The sequence below is a fragment of the Cervus canadensis genome, chromosome 8 (assembly GCF_019320065.1).
Source record: "Cervus canadensis isolate Bull #8, Minnesota chromosome 8, ASM1932006v1, whole genome shotgun sequence".
Lineage (NCBI taxonomy): Eukaryota > Metazoa > Chordata > Mammalia > Artiodactyla > Cervidae > Cervus > Cervus canadensis.
The window spans coordinates 29,864,824-29,890,295 of NC_057393.1; the positions used below are offsets into that span (position 1 = coordinate 29,864,824).

Consider the following 25,472-nt stretch of genomic DNA (forward strand, 5'->3'; position numbering starts at 1 on the left):
CTTCAGCTTCACCTACCTTCTCCGTGCTCTTAATGTCACAGGTGATCCCTCTCAGTACCAGATCCAGCTCAGGTCGATACCGTACTTGGTAATTGCTAAACTGGATTTCCCCTTTGCTGGGCCAACCTTCTGGAGGCCTCTTATCAGTCACCCATGGTGCCTGGCCAGGAGACAGGAGGAAAAGTGCTTTACGTGGTGACAACTCACTCAACAATCCCCCCTAGGATTCATGTCACAGAACAGAGTAGCAGTGTCCCAGCCACTTATGAGCATTTGCTTTGAACAGACTGAACTAGACTGGTTCTTCCAGCCATTTCCTTCTTCAGGGGTCTTCCCGACCCATGGATCTAACCCAGGTCTCCCACATTGCAGGCAGATTCTTTACCATCTGAGCCACCAGGATGGCTGAGAAGGTTTCTACCTTATTCAATTAAAGAAACCCTATGCTAAGAGGTTGCTCTGAGAATGAAGCCACCATTTAACTTCATGCAATCCCAAGACCTGACTTCTCCCAAACCATTACCTATTCTAGGTTTCAAAAAACTAGGTCCTTTCTGTCAGAGCAAGGGAAACTTACAGAGAACCTTTATGACCCTGTGAGAAATCTTTAGATAAAGTGAAGACGCATTCTGAAAGCATCAGCATTTTTTTTTTAGCCTTGTCCCTGGGTTCCTCTGATTCCTCCTTACCTCGTTTTCCACGTTTATGTATTCAGTTATTCGCTCAACAGCCACAATGTTGGTCTCTATTTCTGACGTCATCCTCACTAGCCAGTTCAGGGTTTGCGTGATCTACAAAGAGACCAGAAGATGATCATCTGAGGCTCAAAGCAACCCAACCAGTCAAACCACGAGGTTAATCTAGTGCCTCCTCGGTACCTAGCACTAAGCCGGGTTCTACAAGACAGCGAGGAGGAGGATAAGAGACAATCCACACCTCCTTGGGGGAGGAAATGAGGCCAGAGCATCGAATGGTGGGAGGACAATTGAGTGCTCAACTCTGTGGTGCTCACAGGAAAGAAACCAGGGGCTTGGAGTGGCCTGGCGCCAAAACTGAGGCTAGATAGACTGGCTGTTAGTGTTTTGGGACTTGAACTTGGCTCTCCCACCTATAAGTCATTAGGGTTTAGGGGTAGCATTCCAATGGGGAAAGCATAAGGAAAGACATGGAGTAGGAAAAGGCCTTCTAAAAAGCTGCTGCCTTTCTCTGCTCTCAATGAACAACAGCTCGATTGAGAAGCCAACCCTCAAGGTGGGACATCCACGAGGACCCCTGTCCTCTGTTACCCCAGTAAACTCAAGTGCCTTCCTGCCATGACAGAGATAAATCTAACCAACAGGAAGATGGCTGTCATGACCTGGGCCAGAGTCCAGGGCATCTGTGGGTCACTCAGAGGCAAGCTTCTAAGATGCAGTCTTCTTACAGGCAAAAGCATAGGCTTGGCACATACTCTCAGGAATCTTTGTTGAGCACATGGTAGTTAGAGACAGGGAAAGCTCAGGAGGCTGGGGACTAAGGGTAACCACTTGATGTCGGCTGGACCATATAAATTGTTGATATCTGAATGATGTTCTTTTGGTTCAGTCTAATAGTTCTCCAACTCTTCGCCCTGTCTGTTCTAGGTTAATAAGCCTAGAATTGAGGGGATGAGAGGGCAGTGGCACAAGGAACCCAGTGATTCTGGTGAATGACAGAGTCCTTTTCCACCACGATCACCTTTGGGTCTTATGGACTCCAACTGAAAACAGCACTATGTAGAGCCTTCTGGTAGCTATGCAGACCCCCAAAATATTAGTTCAGAACGTTTCCATAAAAGATGGCCAAATGACTCATTAAATGAGTATTGTTTATTAAAATTTTACTGTGGTGCCAGTCTCTGTCTTAGGCAGTAAGAAATAATGTCTGATATTTATCCCTTAGTCAAGTGGGGGATGCATTATATAGTTTTATTAGACTCTATATTCTTCATTAAAGTGAACTCCAATTATTCTGTGATTTAACAAAATAAATGTAGAAGTTATTTGTTCAAAAGACTTTCTGGTTACTGCTATATTATAAAAGAAATACTTATTTTTTCTTTTGACTATAATCAAGTAAAGAGGCAAAGAGATGGGAAACTATTAGATTGAATCACACGAGATTGCTTTCTTAAATCCCCAGAGAAACAAAATATATATCCAGTTTCCCAGATGACACTGGCACCTACTTAGAAAGGTTAAGGAGCATGTCCATGGGTTACACAATTAGTAAGAGATGGAGACAGGGTTTGAACCACAGTCTCTCCTGGTCCATCTGGATCTAAAAAGGAATCCAGAGGATGGACTCCATGGTATACCCTAGACTAATCCTTAAATTAGGATATACCATGCATTTAAGAATAATGCATTAGTTCAGCCAAACTCCCAACCAGACTCACATTAAGTGCATTGGACAGAACAAAGCCCACAGTGTCCCCAGTTAGGTTCTTTCTATAAATAACCATCATCAAGGATGCAAAGAAGACGATCAGGTTCCCAATCAGCTCCAGACGAACTGCAAGCCACCTGGCGGGCAACAGAACCAGAGAAAGAGGTGTCACTGAGAGGTGTCACCTTCCTTACCTTACCCAGCAAGCGTGGGGCTCCCAGGACATTCTGAGAGGGCTTGAGTTGATAGGACTGCCTTCTTAGGAGGTGCCTCAGTTTAACTATGCCATGTTTTCCTAAAGTCTTTTAAATTTTGGATTTTGGAAAATAAATTGCATTTTTAAAGATACTGGAAGAGTTTGCTAAACTAGGGGAATCCTATAGTTCAGTGCCTCCCAAACTTGCCAAATCATAAGAATCATCTGGTGGATATTGTTAAAAATATACAAATTTGTGCCAAAAATTTGTGGACTCTTACCCAGGAGATTCAGGGAATGACTTTTAGGGATCTGCATTTTAACAAATGTTCCAAATGGGTTCTTTTGAATAGGCATGGTAAACAATGGCATCAAGAATTCATATGTAAGGTTAGAAAGTAGTCACCACAGGAAGGTTCAATGTTCCCTGTCTGATTTCATGATTTTAAAAAGATGGAGAAAAAGTAGGAGGTGGAGAGAAGTTAGGTATGAGCTGATAATAGGGAGATATGTTGGGCTTTGTAGAGAACAGAATAGTATATCGATTGATGTAATTTATAAAAACTGACTTTCACAGTAAAATGTGCTTACCTAAATTTGTACAAATAATTCTAGCACATCTACAAATAAATATGATACATATTTTACAAGGGGCATCCAACAGAAAAATGACTCTTTCCTTCTTGGAAAGTATCTAAGATATAAAATATCTTTACAATCAAATTTCTGACCTCTTCATGTTCCAAATAATACTAAGCATCATTAGCCTGCCCTTCACACTGCAAGACAGTGTAGAAACCACTCAAGAACTTTCATTTCCTGGAAAAGATCTCCCTCCTCCAAGGACATGCCAAGGTCTAATGAAGCTGGAGGAACCAAGACTGCTCAGCCTTTTTGGATTCACGTCACAGGATTTGAGCTTTTCATTTCTGTCATTACTGATTTTACCTAAAATTTTCCAGCTCTCCTCCCTCCAACTTCTGCTTCTTTCCCACCTACAAAAACTGTCCTGCCTGTGGATAGCCTCACATCCAGTCTCAGGGAAGCAAACAGAATGTCTGGTTCACCCAGCACCTGGACAGTATCTCTTACAAAATGCTGAGCAGTGTCATGTGACTTCCTCCATAAGCCCATGAGATAGGTTGTGTTCCAGTCATTGTAAAAACAAAGAAAACGAGATTTTTCCTGAGGGGTCAAGACAACTCCCCCCGCTTGGGAAGTAGCAGAGCAGATACAGGGACCAGTCTGACTCCGAAGCTCATGCTTTCTCCTCTCTTCTCACATGATAGGCGTGTTTAGCCAGAGTGAATTTCACATTTCGGGCCACCCCTCCCTCCCACAGCTAACATCAAACACACAGACCTGCAAAGCACACATGTCTGGGTGAATATCCGGGGGCAGTCTCACCTGTTGGAGGTGATCCAGGAAAAGACACATTTCTGGTTGGTGTCAATCGCTGTCTCACTTTGCTTTAGAAATCGCTGCTGATGCTCAAAGGCGCGGATAACAGACAAACCTGACACAGTCTCACTGAAGTGAGAGTAGATTGGGGACCTGGTGACGGAGTCCAGTCGTCTCAACTGGCGGGAAGTAGACACATAAAATATCTGGACCCAAAAAAATGAAGACTCTGTCACACGATCACATCACATATGTTGTTACCTCTTCCCTTGTGGCCATGACCAACATTCATTACTTTGAGGCCAGAGCCCACATCTGAACAAGACCACATCTGATCTGGTCTCTCACTAGAGGAGAGATGAGAGAGGCTCAGAGGAAGAGGACGATGGGAGGATCTGGGGTTGGTGGGGAACAGGGGAGCATGAAAGCAAGACACTATGCCACAGCCCTAGAATCTGGAATAATCTAAAGAGTTTTGTCAGCCTAATCCATATGGTCCCAAGAATCTGCACATATTTTTTTTTTCACATATTTCTAATTGACAGTAGTGAGAAAAATGGTCTCTAAAGGGATAAAGGCAGCTGGGGAACAAGGGGTTTGGAAAGGAGAGATGGACAATAAATGGCTCAAGAAAGGTATGCTGATGCATGCGTGCTAAGTCGCTTCAGTCATGTCTGACTCTTTGTGACCCCATAGACTATAACCTGCCAGGCTCCTCTGTCCATGGAATTCTCCAGGCAAGAATACTGGAGTGGGTAGCCATTCCCTTCTCCAGGGGATCCAACCCAGGGATTGAACCTGGGTCTCCTGCACTGTAGGTGAATTCTTTACTGTCTGAGCCACCACGGAAGCCCAGAGGATTTGTTGAAATTAGGGAGAGAGCTAGGCATGGGAGAGTCAGAATTCAAAGTGTTTTACCTGGAAGTTTCCTCAAATATCCTGCCTTTTATTTGTTGGTTTGTTACTAACAGAGATGACAATGTACCTGAGGAACTCAACACAAAGCCCAGGAGTGTAAACTTATCACAGCCACAAGGCTACCCTTCACTGAAGGGCTTCAGCATTATTTTCTCAAGGTGATCAATTCATCCCAAAGGTAGCTGCTGGGACAAGAATTCTCTCTACAGCTTCCGTCCCCTCATTCCCTCCCCTTATTACAGGCATGGAGCCCTTTCTACTTGCTCTAGTTTCCCTTGAGGCTTGGCTGTCAAACTACTTGTGCCCTCAAGACCACACTGGAATTGAGCCTGAACCCCCCCACCCACCGCCCCGCCACAGACACCCCAGTGAAAGGAGAACTACCCTGAAGTGAAAGAGACTGGGCTCCTGCTGAGGGACATCTCCAAGTAGATCAACCTAAGCCAACCAAGGAAGCAGCCTCAGCACGCCTCTTCCAGAAGCCACCAACAACCTCACCATCGTGAAGATGGTATGTTAATATCTGACTCAATGGCAAAGATGCTCGAGGGGTGGGGAGTGACTAGCCATAAACACAAGAGAACTTAAGCTTTTATGAGTAGAGAAGGAGGGAAACCTAGCCATTTCCAAACCTACCTGAACAGACACATAAATGATGCCAAGAGGAATGATGACGACAACAAAGATGGGAGTGGCCAGGCAGATCATGACCAGGGTGCTGATGATGCCCAGGAAGCACAAGACCCAGCTGCGTAAAGACATGGGGAGGGTGTCATCCACTGTGGAGATATCCTAGGGACACAGGAGGAGAGATGGTGTGCTCATGAATTCCTGGGACATTTTACACCTTCTCAGTTGTGGTAGGGAATTTGCTTAGTCATATCAGAATGCAAATAACTGTCCAGGGTTGAGAGGAAAAAAGAAACCCTCACCAACTATTAGTTCTGTGAAGATTACTTTTGACCCTTCAGTTCAGTTCAGTCGCTCAGTCGTGTCTGACTCTTTGCGACCCCTTGAATCGCAGCATGCCAGGCCTCCCTGTCCATCACAAACTTCCAGAGTTTACTCAAACTCATGCCCATCGAGTTGGTGATGCCATCCAGCCATCTCATCCTCTGTCATCCCCCTCTCCTCCTGCCCCCAATCCTTCCCAGCATCAGGGTCTTTTCCAATGAGTCAACTCTTCGCATGATGTGGCCACAGTATTGGAGTTTCAGCTTCAGCATCAGTCCTTCCAATGAACACCCAGGACTGATCTCCTTCCGTATGGACTGGTTGGATCTCCTTGCAGTCCAAGGGACTCTCAAGAGTCTTCTCCAACACCACAGGTCGAAAGCATCAATTTTTCTGCGCTCAGCTTTCTTCACAGTCCAACTCTCACATCCATACATGACCACTGGAAAAACCATAGCCTTAACCAGGCAAGGTAATGTCTCTGCTTTTTAATATGCTGTCTAGGTTGGTCATAACTTTCCTTCCAAGGAGTAAGCGTCTTTTAATTTCATGGCTGCAGTCACCATCTGCAGTGATTTTGGAACCCCCCAAAATAAAGTCTGACACTGTTTCCACTGTCTCCTCATCTATTTCCCATGAGGTGATGGGACCAGATGCCATGATCTTAGTTTTCTGAATGTTGAGCTTTAAGCCAACTTTTTCACTCTCCTCTTTCACTTTCATCAAGAGGCTTTTTAGTTCCTCTTCACTTTCTGCATTTTGACCCTTATCTGGTATAAATTCTCCATCTTTCCTTCCTCCCCTACTTGCATCACCTCTTAAGGGCTCAGCCACCTGCTCCAGAGGACCCAGAATCTAATTCTCCTTTAAGGTCTGAGCCACCTCCCTCACAAAACTCACTCTGCAATTAATGATAGTTTCCTTTTTCCCATGTTCCAAATAAATAATGATATGTATTATTATATATATTTTATATTTATAAAATGTATATATAATGTTTAATATATATGATATGTATTATTATTCATATATACATATTATATATAAAGATAATTATATGTGTATATACATAATTAATCTTCTGAAAAAGAAAACACAGAAAACTTATATTGAGTTACTTAGGCAACAGTCATATTTTGCTGTTTTTGCATGAAAAAGGAAATTATCATTAACTGTATGCTGAGTTTTGTGGCGGAGGTGACTCAGACCATAAGAGTTAGATCCCAGATCCCCTGGAGCCGATGGCTGAGCCTTTAAGAAGAGATGGAGGTAGGGGAGGAAGGAAGGATGGATAATCTATGCCAGTTAATGGTCAAAAGTAATCTGCACAGAACTGATAGTGAGAACTTTTTTTCTCTCAACCCTGGACACAGTTATGAGGAGGGCATGGAAACCCACTCCAGTATTCTTGCCTGGAGAATCCCCATGGACAGAGAAGCATGATGGGCTACAGTCCATAGGGCCACAAAGAGTCAGACACAACCAAAGTGAATGAGCATGCATAATACATATATATATATTACAACCCTGGAAAAGAGTGTGCAATCTTTGCAAAATTCCTGTGAGAAATCTCCCCATCCAAAATTATGTCCTTTTTAAGGCTTTAATAAACAGCAGAAAGCCCATGTAAATTGTCTCCAGTGACATCATGCCCACCATTTTTGTTGCAGAGGAAGGTGACAAGTGGGGGCCAGCCCACTTGTGAAGTAGTTGCCATGTCCCCAAAACCTGGCTGTAGGCTGGGAGCTAGACTTTCTGTGTCTGCTACAAGACCAAACACATAAGGGCTCAGAGCTGCTAAGACATTATTAAAAATGTGTGCCCTCTTCTACAAACAAAAGTTTGAAAATTCTGTTGTGATAGTTGAATATTACTCTGAATTGTCTGGTTTCCTCTGTTCCTGAAATTTCCACCTCATATTCATTAAGAATCAATGAGTTCAGTCTGGTCCATGGTAGAGAGCCATCTATGACCTTTGCATTTATTGAGCATCTCAATCCCCAGTACAGTCCTTGGCTCATAGAAGGTACCCAATAAATGTTGAATGAACAAATGCTAAGGGTTCTAGAATCTGCAGCCAATGGAGACAGTGTTCCAGAACTCCATTAAAACCACAAGATTCTATAACCCAGACCTCATTTACTTATTTGTAAAGTGTCAAAGATGGGAGTTTCAGGACTAGAAGCAGTGACCAAGCGGTGACCAAGGGTTGTCCCACTATCACTTTTACTCACTGTCAGAACCAGTGACTCTGCTTTCACTTGTGTTTTTCCCTCTGCAGAGTAGTCCTTCACATCCTGCTTCTAGTGCCTCCGGCCCACCCCCTCTCCCTCCACCATCTTTCTGGCTAACCTCTACCACATAAATCTCACCTTTTCTGACATTTCCCACCCTTGGTCATCCAGATACAGCTGGTCCTCTTTTTTCTGTCACTCTTTCATACTCCCAGAATGCCACTGTGCGCATTGTTGTTCCTGGTTTTCCCATATTCTATCATCATCCTTTATTTCCTTGGCCATCTCCCTCACTCATTGGTGGCCTACTTAAAGGGCCACAGTGGTTCATCCCTGTATCCCCACGACCCTTAGGACCATGCATAAGGTATTCCAGAAACATCTGCATGCTGAGTGGGACCAAAGAACTGGAACTGCCCAGTGTTGTCTAGGGGAAAATGAGAATTCTTTCCCTGTTAGAAACAGAAAGATCTTCAGCCATAAATGCGTCTTACAGCCCTTGAGATACTTACACCAGCAAACCTGTTCACTATCCGACCTATGGGTGTTGTGTCAAAAAAACTCATGGGTGCTCGAAGGATATTGTTCAGCAGTTGCTTGTGGAGGATGTTTGATGCGTGGTTGCAACCATAGACACTCCAGATATTCGCTATGAACACAAAGAAACCTAGAAATGGAAGCAGTGCAGTCAGCACCATGCACAGGGACCCCTGAAGACTTGTGCTAGGGACACAATGGCAAATGCTTTCCCAAGTCAAGGCAAAGTGGACCTGACAGATTGTCTCAGGGACAACTGTTGTAGCCATCACACATACCTTGTGCTATTCCCAGAGCTCCATAGACGCCAACTCTCATGTCCCTCTGAGAGGATGGATAGTTGGTGCCATTGTATATTTTAGAGTCGCTGGTCCAAGCACTGAGCCAGAGGTTTGATCCAATAAAAGCCACATAATAGATTACAAACGCCAAGAGGATGAAGACTATCGAGCACCATCCTATTGCTTGTAGGTATTTCAGGTAGATGGAGAACTTCACCTGCAAAGCCCCCACCTCAGTGTTAGTAGAATTCCTATTGGCATTTTGTGTTTCCCTGGTGGCTCAGATGGTAAAGAATCTGCCTGCAATGCAGGAGACCCAGATTCAATCCCTGGGTTGGGAAGATCCCTTGAAGAACGGAATGGCAACCCATTCCACTATTCTTGCCTGGAGAATCTCATGGAGAGAGGAGCCTGGCAGGCTACAGTCAATGGGGTCGCAAAGAGTCAGGCACAATTGAGCAACTAACACATATTATTGAATTTTGGTGAGGAATTACCAGAATATCAATCATAGGGGAATGCAGTGCTTTGGAAAAGTGGATAGCAGGTAGCAAAATTTGGTAAGGTATCACATTTCTATACTGGGCAAGATAATAATCAATGCCGAAATACAATTCAGGGTAAATAACCATCAGATTATTAATGAACTTCTAGATGAAATTAAGAGGAACAGATATAAAAACAGAATGGGACAGATAAGGCTACACCACAGACCTTGTTTTATTAATGTTTAATACCTTAAATTTAAGAGCTTGGTCTTAAGTTTTATTAATTTGAACTGTGTGCTATGAGCTTGATAGATTGGTATTCTCTGGCTCCCAGAATTGCATCTCATTTTTGTTGCTTTTACTATGCGAAGTGTGGTAGGAAGATGTTCACAGGACATGTGTCATTCTTCATGGAAGTACGATTTGATAAAGTGTCTAGAGCCTCTGCTAAAATTTCAATGGTAAATTTAAAGACTGGCAGAGCACATAAGACATATTCCTCTATAAATATGTTCAAATATATTCAAATCATCAAACTTAAAAATATTCAAATCTCAAGCCTTCTATCACCTCTCATGAATGGTACTTTTTTTTTTTTTGAATGGTACTTTTTACTGTGGCATTCACCTTTCCAGTTTGTACGAATTCCTTCTTAATGAGTTTTTGTCCTCTCACTGGTTCTTCCTCTTCCTTCAGGATATTCGCATTCCGAATTTTCAAGGAGTCTTTTAAGGACTTCAGATGCCTGCTACTGGACCTAGATCTGAAAGATTGAGAGGGGAGGTTTTCCTTCCAAGTGTCTTCTTGGAAGCAGGTGTCAAAGTCGTTCTGTTTGCATCACAGTGCATTTCAGAGCAGATGATCATAGGAGAAACACACCACCCCAACCCTCCTCCCCATGCTCAGAAACAAAAGGAGAGCTGGGAGCATCCATATGGACACTCAGGAAAAAAAAAAAAAAAGAGAGAGAGAAAAAGAATGATCAAGGGGAACTATGGAAGTAATGGGGGCTGCCAGCTGAACAGATGACCAACCTGCGGCTCAGTGTTCGACGAAGATCATTCTCTCTTTTCATGGACAAGGAGGCCACATCCTCTGGGATTTCCTCCACACTGGGCACCAGCCCACAGTCATCATCTTCACTGTCCTCATTGACTAGGAGACACAGCAAAAGTTAGGGAGAGAGCTGCATAGAGCTGTCACAGCCCCATGAACAAGGAGTGAAGTCTTTTCTGGTCTTGTTGGCCTTGACAAGAGATCTCAGATGTACATACAGGTTGGAATCTTTTACTCCAGAAATACTATTTATTAGGGCATCTCTTTGAGAAATACCAGAATAAAGGAAAGATGAGTTAATATTTCACTGGAAGAGAAAAGGCAAAAAGAAGAGTATTTCCAGAAACTTCTAAGTTCCTTTGGAGCAGGAAAGAACTTTTAAGGATTATAGGAGGCAAACAGTAGATCATAATCTCCAGAACTGACTAAAAAGGTGAGTGCAAATTTAAAATGTTCTGCTTGAAATTCAAATAATTTAAAGCATTTTTAAAAAGCATACCCTGAAAAGGTAAAACAGCTTGGGCTGTGAAAATGGTAATGACCTCCAGAAATTGAGACTTCTGTAAAAGCAGTGAGCATAATGGCCAAAAATTATCAAAACCAAATTTTCCATAACTTTGAAGTTAACCAAAGGCTTGCAAAAATCCAAGGAGCACTTATTTAAGAAAAAAGGCTAAATCTCAGAAAGAACAGTAAGCTTTGTAGTAGTTTAATTTACCCTATTTCCATTGCCCTCTCCTTAGATCTGCTGTAGTCTAGAAAACCAACAGTAAACCAATTACAATTATTGTAACCTAGCAGCTGCTGGAGGGAACAGTGTGGGTTCAGAACATTCCCAAAACCTCATTGCTGGACAATTGTCATTATTTGACCAGTCTGGCAGTCCTCTGGAAAACCCCATTCACAGGGCTTGTCTTTATTGGGCCTGACTTGGAGTTGGCTCTAACAATCAGCAGTTGTTTAACATCTCAACTGCCCATGTCAGTGATAACAGTTGGGGCAAATAAGAAACTGACCAAGAACTTAAAAGAAAAAAAAATCTGGGGAATAAGATATTCATAGGGAGTTTTGATATCTTCAGTATATTCTTAGCAATCAAGTATGTCATACACATGTATAGGGTTGCACACCTACCCAAGAAAGACTTGAGAATGTCTTATTCCCTTACCTCTGGTTTAACTTCAAACTCTGGGCAAGCAGGCAACAAAGACAGAGATGGAACTGTAAATTGCCTTCTGGCTTATTAAAAAAGACATGTCCCCCCACCGCTCATTTCCACAGAGCCTCTCAGCAAAGGCTGAGTGACTTACTGGTTGCAGGCACTTAAGGAAACCTCTGACCTCTTGGTCATTATCTGACCACTAACCCAACCAAGCAGGAACGTCAATGACCACATGAGATAAATAATATAGACTTAACATAATTAGTTCGAGAAACTAAACATTAGGAGGAGGAACAACAACAAACCCTGGTGGAGGAAGGAGAGGAGACAGCCTATATTTCCAGAACTGTTAAACTAATTAAAATGATCAGTTTTCAACAAAAAATGAGACATACAAGGAAGCAGGAAAGTATGGGGCTATACACGGGAAGAAAAAAAAGCAGTCAACAGAAACTGTACTCAAGGAAGCACAGGTGTTGGACTTACTGACAAAGATTTTAAATCAGCTACGATAAGTATGCTCAGAAAACAACAGGAAACCATGTCTCAAGGTGTAAAGGAAGTGAAAAGAAAGTGTTAGTCACTCAGCCGTGTCCAACTCTTTGTGATCCCATGGACTGTAGCCCACCAGGCTTCTCTGTCCACGGAATTCTCCAGGCAAGAATACTGGAGTGGGTTGCCATTCCCTTCTCCAGGGAATCATCCTCACCCAGGGATTGAATCTGGGTCTCTAAAGGAAAGTTCTCACCAAATAGAGAACATCTCTATTAGGCCCAGTGGGATGGGCCCCTGATCCAATATGTCTGATGTCCTTGTGAAAAGGGGAAATGTGGACACAAATGCACATAAGAGATAAAACGATGTGAAGATGAAGGCAGAGGTTGATGTTGTGTATCTATAGCAGAATGCCAAAGACTGCCAGCAAACCACCAGAAACTCGGAGAAAGACCTGGAATAGATCCTTCCCTGTCAGCTTCAGAAGGAACAAATCTTGTTGACACCTTGATTTGGGACTTCTCACCTCTAGAACAGTGAGTGATAATACATTTCTGTCGTGTAAGACACGAAGTTCGTAGCGGTTTGTTACAATGGCTAATTAGGAAACACCGAGCCAACACTGACACGGGTTACCTTGCCCTCTTGCCCCTTCCTTTCTTCTGCCGTCTGGGGTCTGTACCTTGAGCCCTGGAAACCACGCCAACAGCATGCCAGGCACTGTGGCTTACACAACTTCTCAGAAATGGCCTATCAGTGTGTCCCAAAACAAGGGTTTGCAAACTCTGTACACAAAAGACAGGATTTTTCAAAGAGGCCGTCTACCCATAGGGGTTTAGATAAACAGAACTCAGATCCAGGCAAATCAGAAGAAAAACGTTTAGAGTTAGAATGAGAAAACTGTGTAGGTTGTGGTGATGTGGTTGCCTGAGCAGTAACTCAGAGGGATCCAGCATCAGACCCTGCCCTTTGCTGGAGACCTTCAGCTCCCAGGCAGGTGTTTTTTGTTTTCTCCAGGCCAATCCCCAGAGCACATAAAGGCTGATGGAAAGCTCTGACCCCTTCCTTCCTGCTGTTATCCCTGCCCAGCTTTCCTCGGCTGGCTCCCAATCCCTGTAGCCCACACCATCCTAAGGTCACCTAAGACACCAAAGGTCAGTCTTTGTTTCTGACCTGTCTTGCCAGTGTTTATAGACTTCCTGGTTTAGGCTTTTCTTTCTTTCTTTTTTATATATATTTTTATTTTTTTTAATTTTTTTTTTTATTAGTTGGAGGCTAATTACTTCACAACATTTCAGTGGGTTTTGTCATACATTGATATGAATTAGCCATAGATTTACACGTATTCCCCATCCCGATCCCCCCTCCCACCTCCCTCTAGGCTTTTCTTTCTGACTCTTGTGGTTTGAAACTATCACATGTTTCTGACCTCGAGGCTTGAATGTGCTCCTACTTCCAGGCTCTGAAGTTTCTGCCTCTTCTGATTGATTCTCAGAATGCCCCTGCACGCTCCAGATCTTGCTTTCTCAGTCCTGACCTCCTGTTAGTAATCGCCACCTGAAGCAGATACCCAAAACCATGCCTGGGATGACTGCTGGCAGGTTCTTGGGAGGGACCTCAGAGACTAAGGCTCCATTACTGCCTGGAACTAATCAGTGACCCCAGTGGTCATGTATTTGGTAGGGGCCATTCCTGTGGTATACTGTGAGACTATGCAACTACCATGATTCTGTTCTGGTTTGAAACACCCAGTGGTTTTTGGTATGTTAGTCAAGATTCCTTTGTTAGCGCTTAGCAACGATTTAGCAGTACACTATTAATACCAGGTATTATGAAGCTGTCCAGGAAGTGATTTTAGTGAGTTTGGATAGGTAGGGTGGAATATGTGACTAGAAGCAGGGCATTCCCTTAAAGGGGGTCCCTTCTGCCCCCGGAGTCTCTCCCACAAGAGCTAATCACCCCATACCTCCAGTCATCTTCTAACTGAACTGAAAGTCACTCAGCCATGTCCGACTCTTTGCGACCCCATGGACTATACAGTCCATGGAATTCTCCAGGCCAGAATACTTAAGTGGGTAGCCTTTCCCTTCTCCAGGGGATCTTCCCAACCGAGGGATCAAACCCAGGTCTCCCGCATTGCAGATGGATTCTTTACCAACTGAGCCACAAGAGAAGCCTAAGAATACGTGGGTAGCCTATCCCTTCTACAAGAGATCTTCCTGACCCAGGAATCAAACTGGGGTCTCCTGCATTGCAGGCAGATTCTTTACCAACTGAGCTATCAGGGAAGCCCCGTCTTCTAAAGAGTACCCTATGATTGCATGTCAGAGGCCAGATGAGCCGGATAGGCCCCTAGTTTGGCTCAGATAAAAAATTTCTATGTTTGTGTTGCTTTACAGAGACACAAAATACAGAAAGAACAGATATTGGATCTCTGGCTAATTCACTTCCAAATCTAGTTCACTGGGTACTGAACAGGTTAGTAGATAAATAGTGGTAGTTTTCTACTCCTGTCCCGTCCACACACAAGTTCTATCCTATCCCAATCCTCTTCACATACCTGTGGCCTCATCTTCAGGACCCGTGTGTTTCACAAATGTCTTCAGATTCTTAGCAAACAATCCTTTATTGGCCAGCAGTGTGCTATAGGATCCCTTTTCCAGGATGGTGCCATTCCCCACAACCACAATCTCATCCACTTGGGGAAGAAAGTGAATGCTGTGTGTCACCAAGATTCGAGTCTGTAAAAATAACAGTAAGTTGTGCTGACGATCCTGTGACCACCTTGTTTAGCTTACTCTTGAAAAGGAAAACCAGAGTCACTGTGGGGTTTTGCTTCCAAATGTGGCCCTGACCACTTGACCTCTTTCTTTTACTTCCTCTTTATTTGCCAGCATCTCATCCTAAAATCTGGCCCTGTGTGTAAAATGAGACTCTTGTCATCATGAATATATTTAGTTATTTTCCTGTAGTGACAATGAGGTTTGCCCTGCACATATTTCCCTCCAGCTTTCTGGGCAGCCAAGATTTAGGCTTAGGGATGTCACTTGAGATCAAGGGTTATCAATACAACTGAGGCACGCAAAACTAACTGCCCTCTCACTAACCAGCAAACCACTGGTCTAACAAGAACTGCCCAGATTATTTTAGCATGTTAGAAACATTACAGGGCAAGGAACTTTGTCTTTGGCCCAGGCCCTCCCTGGTGTGGAAGACTTGGCACTCCTTGTATTGTTGTCTATTTATGGACCACACTGACTCCTGACACAAGGATTCCACTCAAAGAAAGATGAACACTTGCAGATGAGCAATAAGGCTCAAATAGGGGTCATGGTGTTGAGATGAGCCTCTGGAGCAATAGCCCAAGCCCACTGCCTCTGCTTTCTACAGACAGCCCCACAGACACTAGGTCACTCGTATCAGGAAGATGCAGAAGATGCCCATCTTTGAGTCTCAGCTCAAAGTCAACCATTCTGGTAGCCTTTCCTGAGTCCCGAGGCAAGAACTGGGTATTTCTCCAATGTTTCCTCTGTAGTTTGTCTGTTGTTGGGGCTTAGCTGCTAAGTCATACTGACTCTTTTGCAACCCCATGAACTGTAACCTGCTAGGCTCTTCTGTTCATGGGATTTCCCAGGCAAGAATGCTGGAGTAGGTTGCCATTTCCTTCTCCAGGGGGATTTTCCCAACCCAGGAATCAAACTTGAGTCTCCTGCATTGCAGGCAGATTCTTTACCACTGAGCCACCTGGGAAACCCACCAGATAGTAGTTTGTATAGATTGCCATTAAAAATAATTCTTGTGTTATAACACTATTGCTTGCTTTTTGATATGTCTGCCAATTAGATAAGTCACTTGAGAGCAGAGATGAAAACTTTTCATCTGCTTGCCCAGTATTTGCAATGAACCAGGCCCAGAGTGGGTATTCAGTTCAAGAATGAATGCAGCCAATTAGCTTTAAGGACAGAAACCAGGACCAAAGATAGGAGGGAAAGTGAGTTCCTGTTGACTCACTGATCCGAGAGAGAGAGAGGCAAAAGGCCTCAGAGGGACAGCCGCCCTGTCAACCCTGCCAGCCTGAGTGGAAGCATTAAAAAAAATCTTGATGGGAACAAGCCAAACACAAGATAGAGTGCTGCCAGCCCCCACTCTACACTTGCTGCTGGAGGGAGTGCTTGAGCAGAATTTCTATGCTCTCCCACTACCTTCATGTTCTCACCAACCCAGAAGCTCTTGGAATCTCCTTATTCAAGAATTTTTATAATCCAAACTCTAGCCCATCTTCCTCTCTCCAGAGGCTGGTGTTTGGGGCTGAAAATTCCAGTTCTCCCATCACTTGTCTTCCCATCACATGTGGACTCATGTCTACAGGAGTTTGAACAAGCTCCAGGAGATGGTGAAGGACAGGGAAGCCTGGCGTGCTACAGTCCATGGGATTGCAGATTTGGACACAACTTAGCAACTGAACAAGTTTTACGCCAGGAACTAGTGACAAAACCAAATATATTTCTTCTTATACCACAGATCTCTAAGGACTTTTAAATCATAATTAATCATCCTTAATTAATAAGAGGCTCAGTGTTGGAACCAGAGAATAAGGTTCAAATTACCCAGTTCTCACATAAGCTATGACCACTAGATGGGAGACCTCACCAGGCCATTTCCTGCGAGACCAGCATGATATTATCTCCTCAGGAGGACAGGAAAATAAGGAAATCTGCTTTAGGATCAGCAGTCCTAGAAGACGTGTGCCCTTCTTCATGTCTTCATCACTTTAAGTTCTCACCTTGCTTTTCAATAGGCCATTGGGACCCAAGACCTTGTTGAAAATATGTTTTCCCACATGGGCATCCACAGCTGACAGAGGGTCATCCAGAATATAGATGTCTGAATTTTGATAGGTAGCTCTGGCCAGGCTGATCCGCTGCTTCTGACCCCCACTGAGATTTATACCCTGAGGAAGAAAATAATTTCTATTAAGTACTGAAACTGAGTCCCCCTAAAACTGAGTTCTTCTACTGAATTTATGATAAACATCTCTATCCAAAACTTTATTCCCATTCTTGGCTCATACCTGTTCCCCTCAAATTAAGGAACATAAAGGAAGGATTGAAACAAAGCAGGACCCTGCAGGGCAACCTCCTGGGTACAAAAGCCCCTCTGTGTCCCCTGTTTCTTATTTGTAGGAAAAAAAAGCTTTAGTCTCCCTGGCCTTCCTGAGTTTCAAGCAGTTACTAATTAGGGAAGCGAGAGAATGTAGAAACAAAGGAAAAGCAATCAAGAAACAATAGTTCAGCTATAAAACAGAGCCCTAGCTCCTCCTTAAGGGGTATATGTAACAATCTGCTTGCATATCTCTAAATTGTTCTGCAGAAACAAAAATTCTCATGCAGTTGGAGGATGATAACTGCACGCTGACCATAAGCACTTAGACCTGAAACTGGCTGGAACCAGGTCGATGATTAAGAGTCCTGAAACAGCACCCTGTCACTTACCACCAACCAATCAGAAGAAAGTCGACAAGCTGCAACCCTCACCCCAGATGCTGCCTTTAAAAACCCTCTCCTGAAAGCCACGGAGGAGTTCCAGTCTTTTGAGCATTAACTGCCCATTCTCCTTGCTTGGCCCTGCAATAAACGCTGTACTTTGCTGTACCACAACTCAGCGTCAGTAGGCTGGCTTTGTTGCATGGTGGGCAGCTGGACGTGGGTTCAGTAACACAAGTTCCTTTATACAAATAAATATCTTTGATTCAAATAAATAACTTTAAATCTAATAATTAAATGTGTGCCCAGGTTATCATTTTATATCATATAATTTACTTATTTTGTTGTTGTTTTTGTTTCCTGCCCCAGGAGAATGTAGAGCTATATCAGGGTGGATTTTCTGTTTGTTTGTGGATATAACTCCAGCACTTAAAATAGTATCTGGCACATAGCAGGTACTCAAGAAATGTATGCTGAATTAAGAAACAAGAACTGTATCTGCAGTCTCCTAACCTCAAGACCTTTCCCCAAAAGACTGCTATATTCATTTTTAATAATGGGGAAAGAGGATAAAAACATCCTAAATAAATAGTAATCAGGGATTTGTAAACAAATTATATTATATTCATATAATATGAAATGGTCATTAAAAATTAACTTTTAAGAAAGGCATTTAATAATGTATTAGATTTCTATGTGTTCACTGCAGATTATTAGAGCCCTACTCTGGCCCACATCAGTATACAGAATTAGAGTTCAGACAGCTCCGGTCTGCCTCTGGCCTTCTACCTGTGAGGTCTACCTTGGGTTAGCCGCTGGTTAGTTAACCAGGTCCTAGATTCATTATCTTTCCTTTAGATTACACAACTCTTATATTTGCTTTCAGGTACAAAATTTTAAATTTCTGAGTTATTTGCACAAAATATTGTGCAAACTCAAGTTTTCTGATATTTGTTCCAGACTTGACTACCAAAATTGATCAACTATTTTACTGTCATGGACTTCTTCACCATCCCCGCTCTTTTCCTTCACCCTTTGGGATCCCCTCGTGTCCCAAATACCTTCTCTCCAATCTCAGCCATGTCTCCTCCAGGCAGCACTTCCAAGTCAGGGAGGAGGGCACAGGCCTCCAGAACCTGCTGGTATTTCTTTTCATCCAACTCTGATCCGAAAAGGATGTTTTCCTTTATGGTGCCATTCTGGATCCAGGACTGCTGTGGGACATAGGCTACAGAGCCCTGGATGGGAAGGATCAGACCACATGACTGCTCTGTACCTCTGGAAATGCAGGGTTGAAGGAGGGGTTGGTGGAGGTGGGAGGAACAAATGGAACGTAGCTTTGAAAAAATGTCAGGCTGACTGGACAACTGATCTTTATAAAGGTGCATGTATTTATTGCACCAAATAGGGAGAAAAATTCAACATCCCATGCATCATTTAAAGTCTCCTTTTTGGACCTTCACTCTCTAGCCATGATCTGAAAGCTGAAGGATGAATGCACATGCTGCGTCTAGAACAGGGTTTTAGTCAGACCCTGGTGAGTTTACTAGGACCAACAGAGGGCCAGCACTGATGGGGTAAACCAGATAGATGACATCTTAGGAAGCAAGGACTCAGAGATGGAAATTTGGACACCAGGCTGATGCATGAATCTGATCATGTCAAAAGAAAAGACAGAGGGTAAATGCCCTTGGGTTTGAGGACAAACTTGCTTATGAATTAGCAGGAAAAAGTGTCCTGAAAGGAGTTAGTAGACAGAGTTAAATCTGTAGAGTCTGCTCTGCTATGCTGCATGTTTATTTAATGTAAACTATCTCATTAATGACCAGTAAATCAGGGAATAAATGTCAGTATAATGTGGAAGAAGTGTTGGCTCTTAAAAATTTTCCAGGCTTTTCAATGCTAAGTAATCAGGGGCATGTTTTCTTATAATGAAGAAGAATGGCTTGGCAATATGTGAAGATCTTAAGAAGAAAAGCTAAAAAATCTACAGACATGCCTCTTTGGGGTGCAAGTAGTGGCTGGTGAAATGATTCCAAGTACCTATAATATCCCCTAAATTTAGCTCTATGGGGAAGCTAAGAGTGCTGATGGAGATGCCATGAAAACATTCCCTCTCTGTTAAAGGAATGAAGCAGGGCAAAGGCTAATAGAGTTTTGCCAAGAGAACGCACTGGTCATAGCAAACACCCTCTTCCAACAACACAAGAGAAGACTACACATGGACATCACCAGATGGTCAACACCAAAATCTGAATGATTATATTCTTTGCAGCCAAAGATGGAGAAGCTCTATGCAGTCAGCAAAAACAAGACCGGGAACTGACTGTGGCTCAGATCATGAACTCCTTATTGCCAAATTCAGACTTAAATTGTAGAAAGTAGGGAAAACCACTAGACCATTTAGGTATGACCTAAACCAAATCCCTTATGACTATACAGTGGAAGTGAGAAATAGATTTAAGGGACTAGATCTGATAGACAGAGTGTCTGATGAACTATGGACAGAGGTTCGTGACATTGTACAGGAGACAGGGATCAAGACCATCCCCATGGAAAAGAAATGCAAAAAGGCAAAATGGTTGTCTGAGGAAGCCTTACAAATAGCTGTGAAAAGAAGAGAAGCGAAAAACAAAGGAGACAAGGAAAGATATTTCCATTTGAATGCAGAGTTCCAAAGAATAGCAAGGAGAGATAAGAAAGCCTTCCTCAGTGATCAGTGCAAAGAAATAGAGGAAAGCAACAGAACGGGAAAGACTAGAGATCTCTTCAAGAAAATTAGAGATACCAAGGGAACATTTCATGCAAAGATGGGTTCAATAAAGGACAGAAATGGTAGGGACCTAACAGAAGCAGAAGATATTAAGAAGAGGTGGCAAGAATACACAGAAGAACTGCACAAAAAAGATCTTCACGACCCAGATAATCACGATGGTGTGATCACTCACCTAGAGCCAGACATCCTGGAATGTGAAGTCAGGTGGGCCTTAGAAAGCATCACTACAAAGCTAGTGGAGGTGATGGAATTCCAGTTGAGTTATTGCAAATCCTGAAAGATGCTGCTGTGAAAGTGCTGCACTCAATATGCCAGCAAATTTGGAAAACTCAGCAGGGGCCACAGGACTGGAAAAGGTCAGTTTTCATTCCAATCCCAAAGAAAGGCAATGCCAAAGAATGCTCAAACTACCGCACAATTGCACTCATCTCATATGCTAGTAAAGTAATGCTCAAAATTCTCCAAGCCAGGCTTCAGCAATACATGAACCGTGAACTTCCAGATGTTCAAGCTGGTTTTAGAAAAGGAAGAGGAACCAGAGATCAAATTGCCAACATCCACTGGGTCATTGAAAAAGCAAAAGAGTTCCAAAAAAACATCTATTTCTGCTTTATTGACTACGCCAAAGCCTTTGACTGTGTGGATCACAATAAACTGTGGAAAATTCTGAAAGAGATGGGAATACCAGACCACCTGACCTGCCTCTTGAGAAACCTGTATGCAGGTCAGGTAGCAACAGTTAGAACTGGACATGGAACAACAGACTGGTTCCAAATAGGAAAAGGAGTACGTCAAGGCTGTAAATTGTCACCCTGCTTATTTAACTTATATGCAGAGTACATCATGAGAAACGCTGGGCTGGAAGAAGCACAAGCTGGAATCAAGATTGCCGGGAGAAATAGCAATAATCTCAGACATGCATATGACATCACCCTTATGGCAGAAAGTGAAGAGGAATGAAAAAGCCTCTTGATGAAAGTGAAGAAGGAGAGTGAAAAGTTGGCTTAAAGCTCAACATTCAGAAAACTAAAATCATGGCATCTGGTCCTATCACTTCATGGGAAATAGATGGGGAGACAGTGGAAACAGTGTCAGACTTTATTTTTTGGGTCTCCAAAATCACTGCAGATGGTGACTGCAGCCATGAAATTAAAAGATGCTTACTCTTTGGAAGGAAAGTTATGACCAACCTAGACAGCATATTTAAAAGCAGAGACATTACTTTGCCAACAAAGGTCCATCTAGTCAAGGCTATGGTTTTTCCAGTGGTCATGTATGGATGTGAGAGTTGGACTGTGAAGAAAGCTGAGTGCCGAAAAATTGATGCTTTTGAACTGTGGTGTTGGAGAAGATTCTTGAGAGTCCCTTGGACTGCAAGGAGATCCAACCAGTCCATCCTAAAGGAGATCAGTCCTGAATATTCATTGGAAGGACTGATGCTGAAGCTGAAACTCCAATGCTTTGGCCACCTCATGCAAGGAGTTGACTCATTGGAAAAGACCCTGATGCTGGGAGGGGTTGGGGGCAGGAGGAGAAGGGGACGACAGAGGATGAGGTGGTTGGATGGCATCACTGACTCAATGGACATGAGTTTGAGTAAACTCCGGGAGTTTGTGATGGACAGGGAGGCCTGGCGTGCTGCGATTCAAGGGGTCGCAAAGAGTCGGACACGACTGAGCGACTGAACTGAACTGCACTGAACACCCAGCTCTCAAAGGAAGAGGTGAGAGGCCCAGAACTAATTGTGAAGCTGGGTGCAATAGTCAGTGGAGATTTTACAATGATACTGTTTTTATTGTTATTGCTCTTATTGTTTTTGTTGGTAGCCTGGCTACATATGTTTTTGTTAATCTGTTCCAGCTCTTTCCCCCAAGTCCTCTTATTTTTATTGTACAATTTTGTAGATCAGGAGGATTTCAGAAACATGGATTATAGTAGAATTACCTATACTTTGAAAGAAGACATCTTTCAACAGCTTTCAAACTGCAGTATGCACATGAGAATCACCTGGGGAGCTCATTAAAAATGCAGGTTTTTAGAATCTACCCCAGAATATGATTGTACATGTGGAGTAGGGCAAAGAATCTATAGTTTATAAGTCTCCGAGATGTCTCCGAGGCCCCACCAACAGCAACCTGACAGGAGTGGTTATCAGATTCTTTCTCCCCGTGAGAAGGCAGCAGTCTTAGTGCTGCCCACATTTGAATGTCAGGAGTCTTCTCCTTGGCATTCCTTCTCACCTTGACCGTGATGTGCCCGTGGACATTTTCCATTTCTCCCAGCATGGCTGCCATCAAGGAGGATTTCCCAGAGCCCACAGTGCCCACCACAGCCACCAGCTGGCCTGGCATAATGTCCAGGTTCACACTGAAAGACAGAAGTGTACTTGAAGGAAGTGGAGGGCAGATGCTCATGCCACTTCTCAGATGCCAAAGAAGATTTTCCTTCAAGATTGGAAAATGTATCTTGGATATACAAAGTTCCAAAGTAGTCCTTTAATTTTTTTTTCTCTAAGACTTTAGAGAGTAAGGCTTAATTTATAAGTTGTTTGTGCAAAAAGCCAGTTTCCAATGGAAAAATAATTTCAGAACTATGTGGCACCATTGAACAAGACCCTATTTGTTCAAATCCCAACTCTCCACAGCTGAGCTGTGTGATCTTAGAGTTTCACTTCTCCTGGACTCTCAATTTCTAAACTAATGGGGCTGGGACAGAGTAATGCATCCCAAACTCGACTATTCAATGAGAAGAGCCATTCAATAAAATGCTCACTGAGAGCACAGATGCCCTGCCCTCTTCCCGAGATTTGGCTGAGTGTGGCTGGGTAGGGGCCCACACTGGGCCAGGCTCCTGGAAACTCTCTGTTTTGGCCCTAATAGTTGAGTTCCTAGAACGTTAGGAACATGGGAAACTTGTTCTCAGGCTTTCTGAACCTGCCCATCCAGCTGGGCTCCTTCTAGACTTACTACTAGCAAAGGGGGAGCTACGTCCACTCTCTTTTCTGTAAAGTTGAGGCTTTTAGGTTAGGAGGGCTCAGGGCTTCTGGCCTGACACATGCTGGGGCAAGCTCCAGGGTCCATATTAGAGGATGGAGAAACGGGAGAGAAGTGTGGAAAGTCCTGGGTGTGGCAGGAAGACCATTAGGTGTGCTCAGCTGTGAAAAAGAAGCCTGGCCTGCTCGGGCTCCTAGCGCACCCTGTGGCCTGTGCTCAGTGATGGGGCTGGGGCACATACACGTAGCGCTGAAGGAACACACTACATATGCAGGAGTGTGGCAAGAAAGGGTTGGCTTAAGGCAGGGGGTGACCTACAGGGCAGAATGTGAGGAGGGGTTGTGTAGATGAAAAATTCCAGACCTGAAGTTGATTATAGAAGCAGCTCTCATCATCCCCTCTGGGCAAAGAAGGCAGGCCCTTCATGATAACTCTTCTTAAGTGAATAAATGAACTTAAATTGAGTTCAGGTTCTCGTGAGTATCCTCTGGCACATCCAGAGACCTAGGCTACCCGCCAGCCTGCACGACCTCCATCCACAATCTGGAGAACAAATGTCTTCACAGGTTCTCAGCTGTACTGTCCCCCAGGAGGAAAGCGGCGGTGGGGGGCGGGCAGGTGCAGTCCTAGGGACTGCTGTCAGTTCATCCCTCCCGGGGTCTAACCTGCACTAGTATCTAACTGAACATGTGCACAGCTCATTTCCCCATGCGTTATATTATATGGAATTTCCCTATAACAAGACCAGCAAGGAGAATCCTAAAATACAGCAAGAAGAAAAGGAGGCAACTCACTCTCGGATTGTGACACCCAAATCATGGTCCCAGGTAAATGATGCCTCAGAAAACTGCACAGCTTTATCTGTTGAGAAAAATTCCTGTCTTTAAGTCAGATGTAGGTCCCCACATGTCTGTCTGCCTTTTCTCAGTCTTCATGTGTCCCTTGTTCCTTCCTCCAGCAGAGCCTTCCTCTGTCTGGTGCTAAATCAGGAGTTGACAAGAGGCAAATGAAAGCCCCGGGGGTGAGACCAAGCATCGCCTGCATACAAAGTCCTTTATTTACTTAGGAGTCCCAAGCCAGTTGGTAGCCCAGATTCTTGATCTACAGACACTCTGGGTACATTCCCAGGCCCTCTGTTGCCTAGTCTCTTGTATAAATTCCACTTCCACATGTAAACCCAGCCACTCCTGCCCTGGATTCCAGAACCATGGCTTGTTCTGCCTATGAATGCCCCTCAATCCTTAAACCTTTAGAACCTGTGTGTTCTTTCACTTCAGCCCCCCTTCCCAATTCCACATACTTGGCTCCATCCTGACTTCTGTTTTCTAGGTCCTTTGCAGGATTCCCCACTTATTCTCAAAACAGCTGGCCCAGCTTTGCTTGGCAATCTGGCTGGCTAAGAAATCTGTTCTAAATGAACACAAAATTTAAGTAATAACCAGTGCAAATATAGATGCAAGATAAGTCCCTTGGCTTTCCCTTTCCTTCAGTTGGCTGCTGCTCTGCCCTTGTATATCAAAGTCCTGGTGCCAGCACTGTGAATATATATGGGAAGCAACTTCCAAATTCATTTACCAGAATTGCAATCATGTCGAATGGCAGATGTGTCCAAGTCATCCCCTCCCAGGTACTTCTCTATCCGCTCTGTGGAAACACTGGCCTAGAGAAGGACACAGAGGAACAAAGTTCAATGACAAGCACAAGGAGTGTGACTTCGTCATCAGCCTTGGATGTGGAAGCAGACAGTCAACCTGCCAGGCTTCTTGCCCATGATTTGCGATTTGCCACAGCTGGAACCTCTGGCCCCTTACCCACTCCCCAACTCCCCCACTCCTGACTCAGCCACATCTCAGCCCTGGGAGCCACCCTACTCTGAACACAGGAAAATTAAGAGGCTCTATTTTAGCCGCTCAGAAAACTCACTGCGGTGGTGGTGGTATGGGTGAGTGGGAAGTTAATTCTCCTGTGCTGTCTCGGGGCTTCGGACCTAGATTCAGAAAGTGTCTTCTGCCTTCTTCCAAGATAAAATTTCTGTCTGATTCTGGTAACTGGGCTCCTGGCATTTTCTTTGAGTTCATGTTCTGATGACCCA

The 25,472-nt window shown here is 43.8% G+C and overlaps 1 protein-coding gene across 4 annotated transcripts in view; it reads right to left on the bottom strand.

Annotated features, from left to right (window-relative positions):
- ABCC2 (ATP binding cassette subfamily C member 2) overlaps window positions 1–25,472 on the bottom strand; it is a 75,881-nt gene that overhangs the window by 7,676 nt on the left and 42,733 nt on the right. For all 4 annotated transcript variants that reach the window (XM_043476757.1, XM_043476755.1, XM_043476754.1 and 1 more), the window contains exons 15-29: window positions 24,956–25,040; window positions 24,175–24,241; window positions 22,628–22,754; window positions 18,673–18,849; window positions 16,912–17,079; window positions 14,689–14,869; window positions 10,450–10,570; window positions 10,043–10,178; window positions 8,925–9,144; window positions 8,622–8,776; window positions 5,558–5,713; window positions 4,010–4,209; window positions 2,417–2,543; window positions 690–791; window positions 17–160 (exon numbers count right to left, since the gene is read on the bottom strand). In XM_043476757.1, the coding sequence (XP_043332692.1) occupies window positions 17–160; window positions 690–791; window positions 2,417–2,543; window positions 4,010–4,209; window positions 5,558–5,713; window positions 8,622–8,776; window positions 8,925–9,144; window positions 10,043–10,178; window positions 10,450–10,570; window positions 14,689–14,869; window positions 16,912–17,079; window positions 18,673–18,849; window positions 22,628–22,754; window positions 24,175–24,241; window positions 24,956–25,040 (2,166 nt within the window). The remainder of the gene's footprint in view (window positions 1–16; window positions 161–689; window positions 792–2,416; window positions 2,544–4,009; window positions 4,210–5,557; window positions 5,714–8,621; window positions 8,777–8,924; window positions 9,145–10,042; window positions 10,179–10,449; window positions 10,571–14,688; window positions 14,870–16,911; window positions 17,080–18,672; window positions 18,850–22,627; window positions 22,755–24,174; window positions 24,242–24,955; window positions 25,041–25,472) is intronic.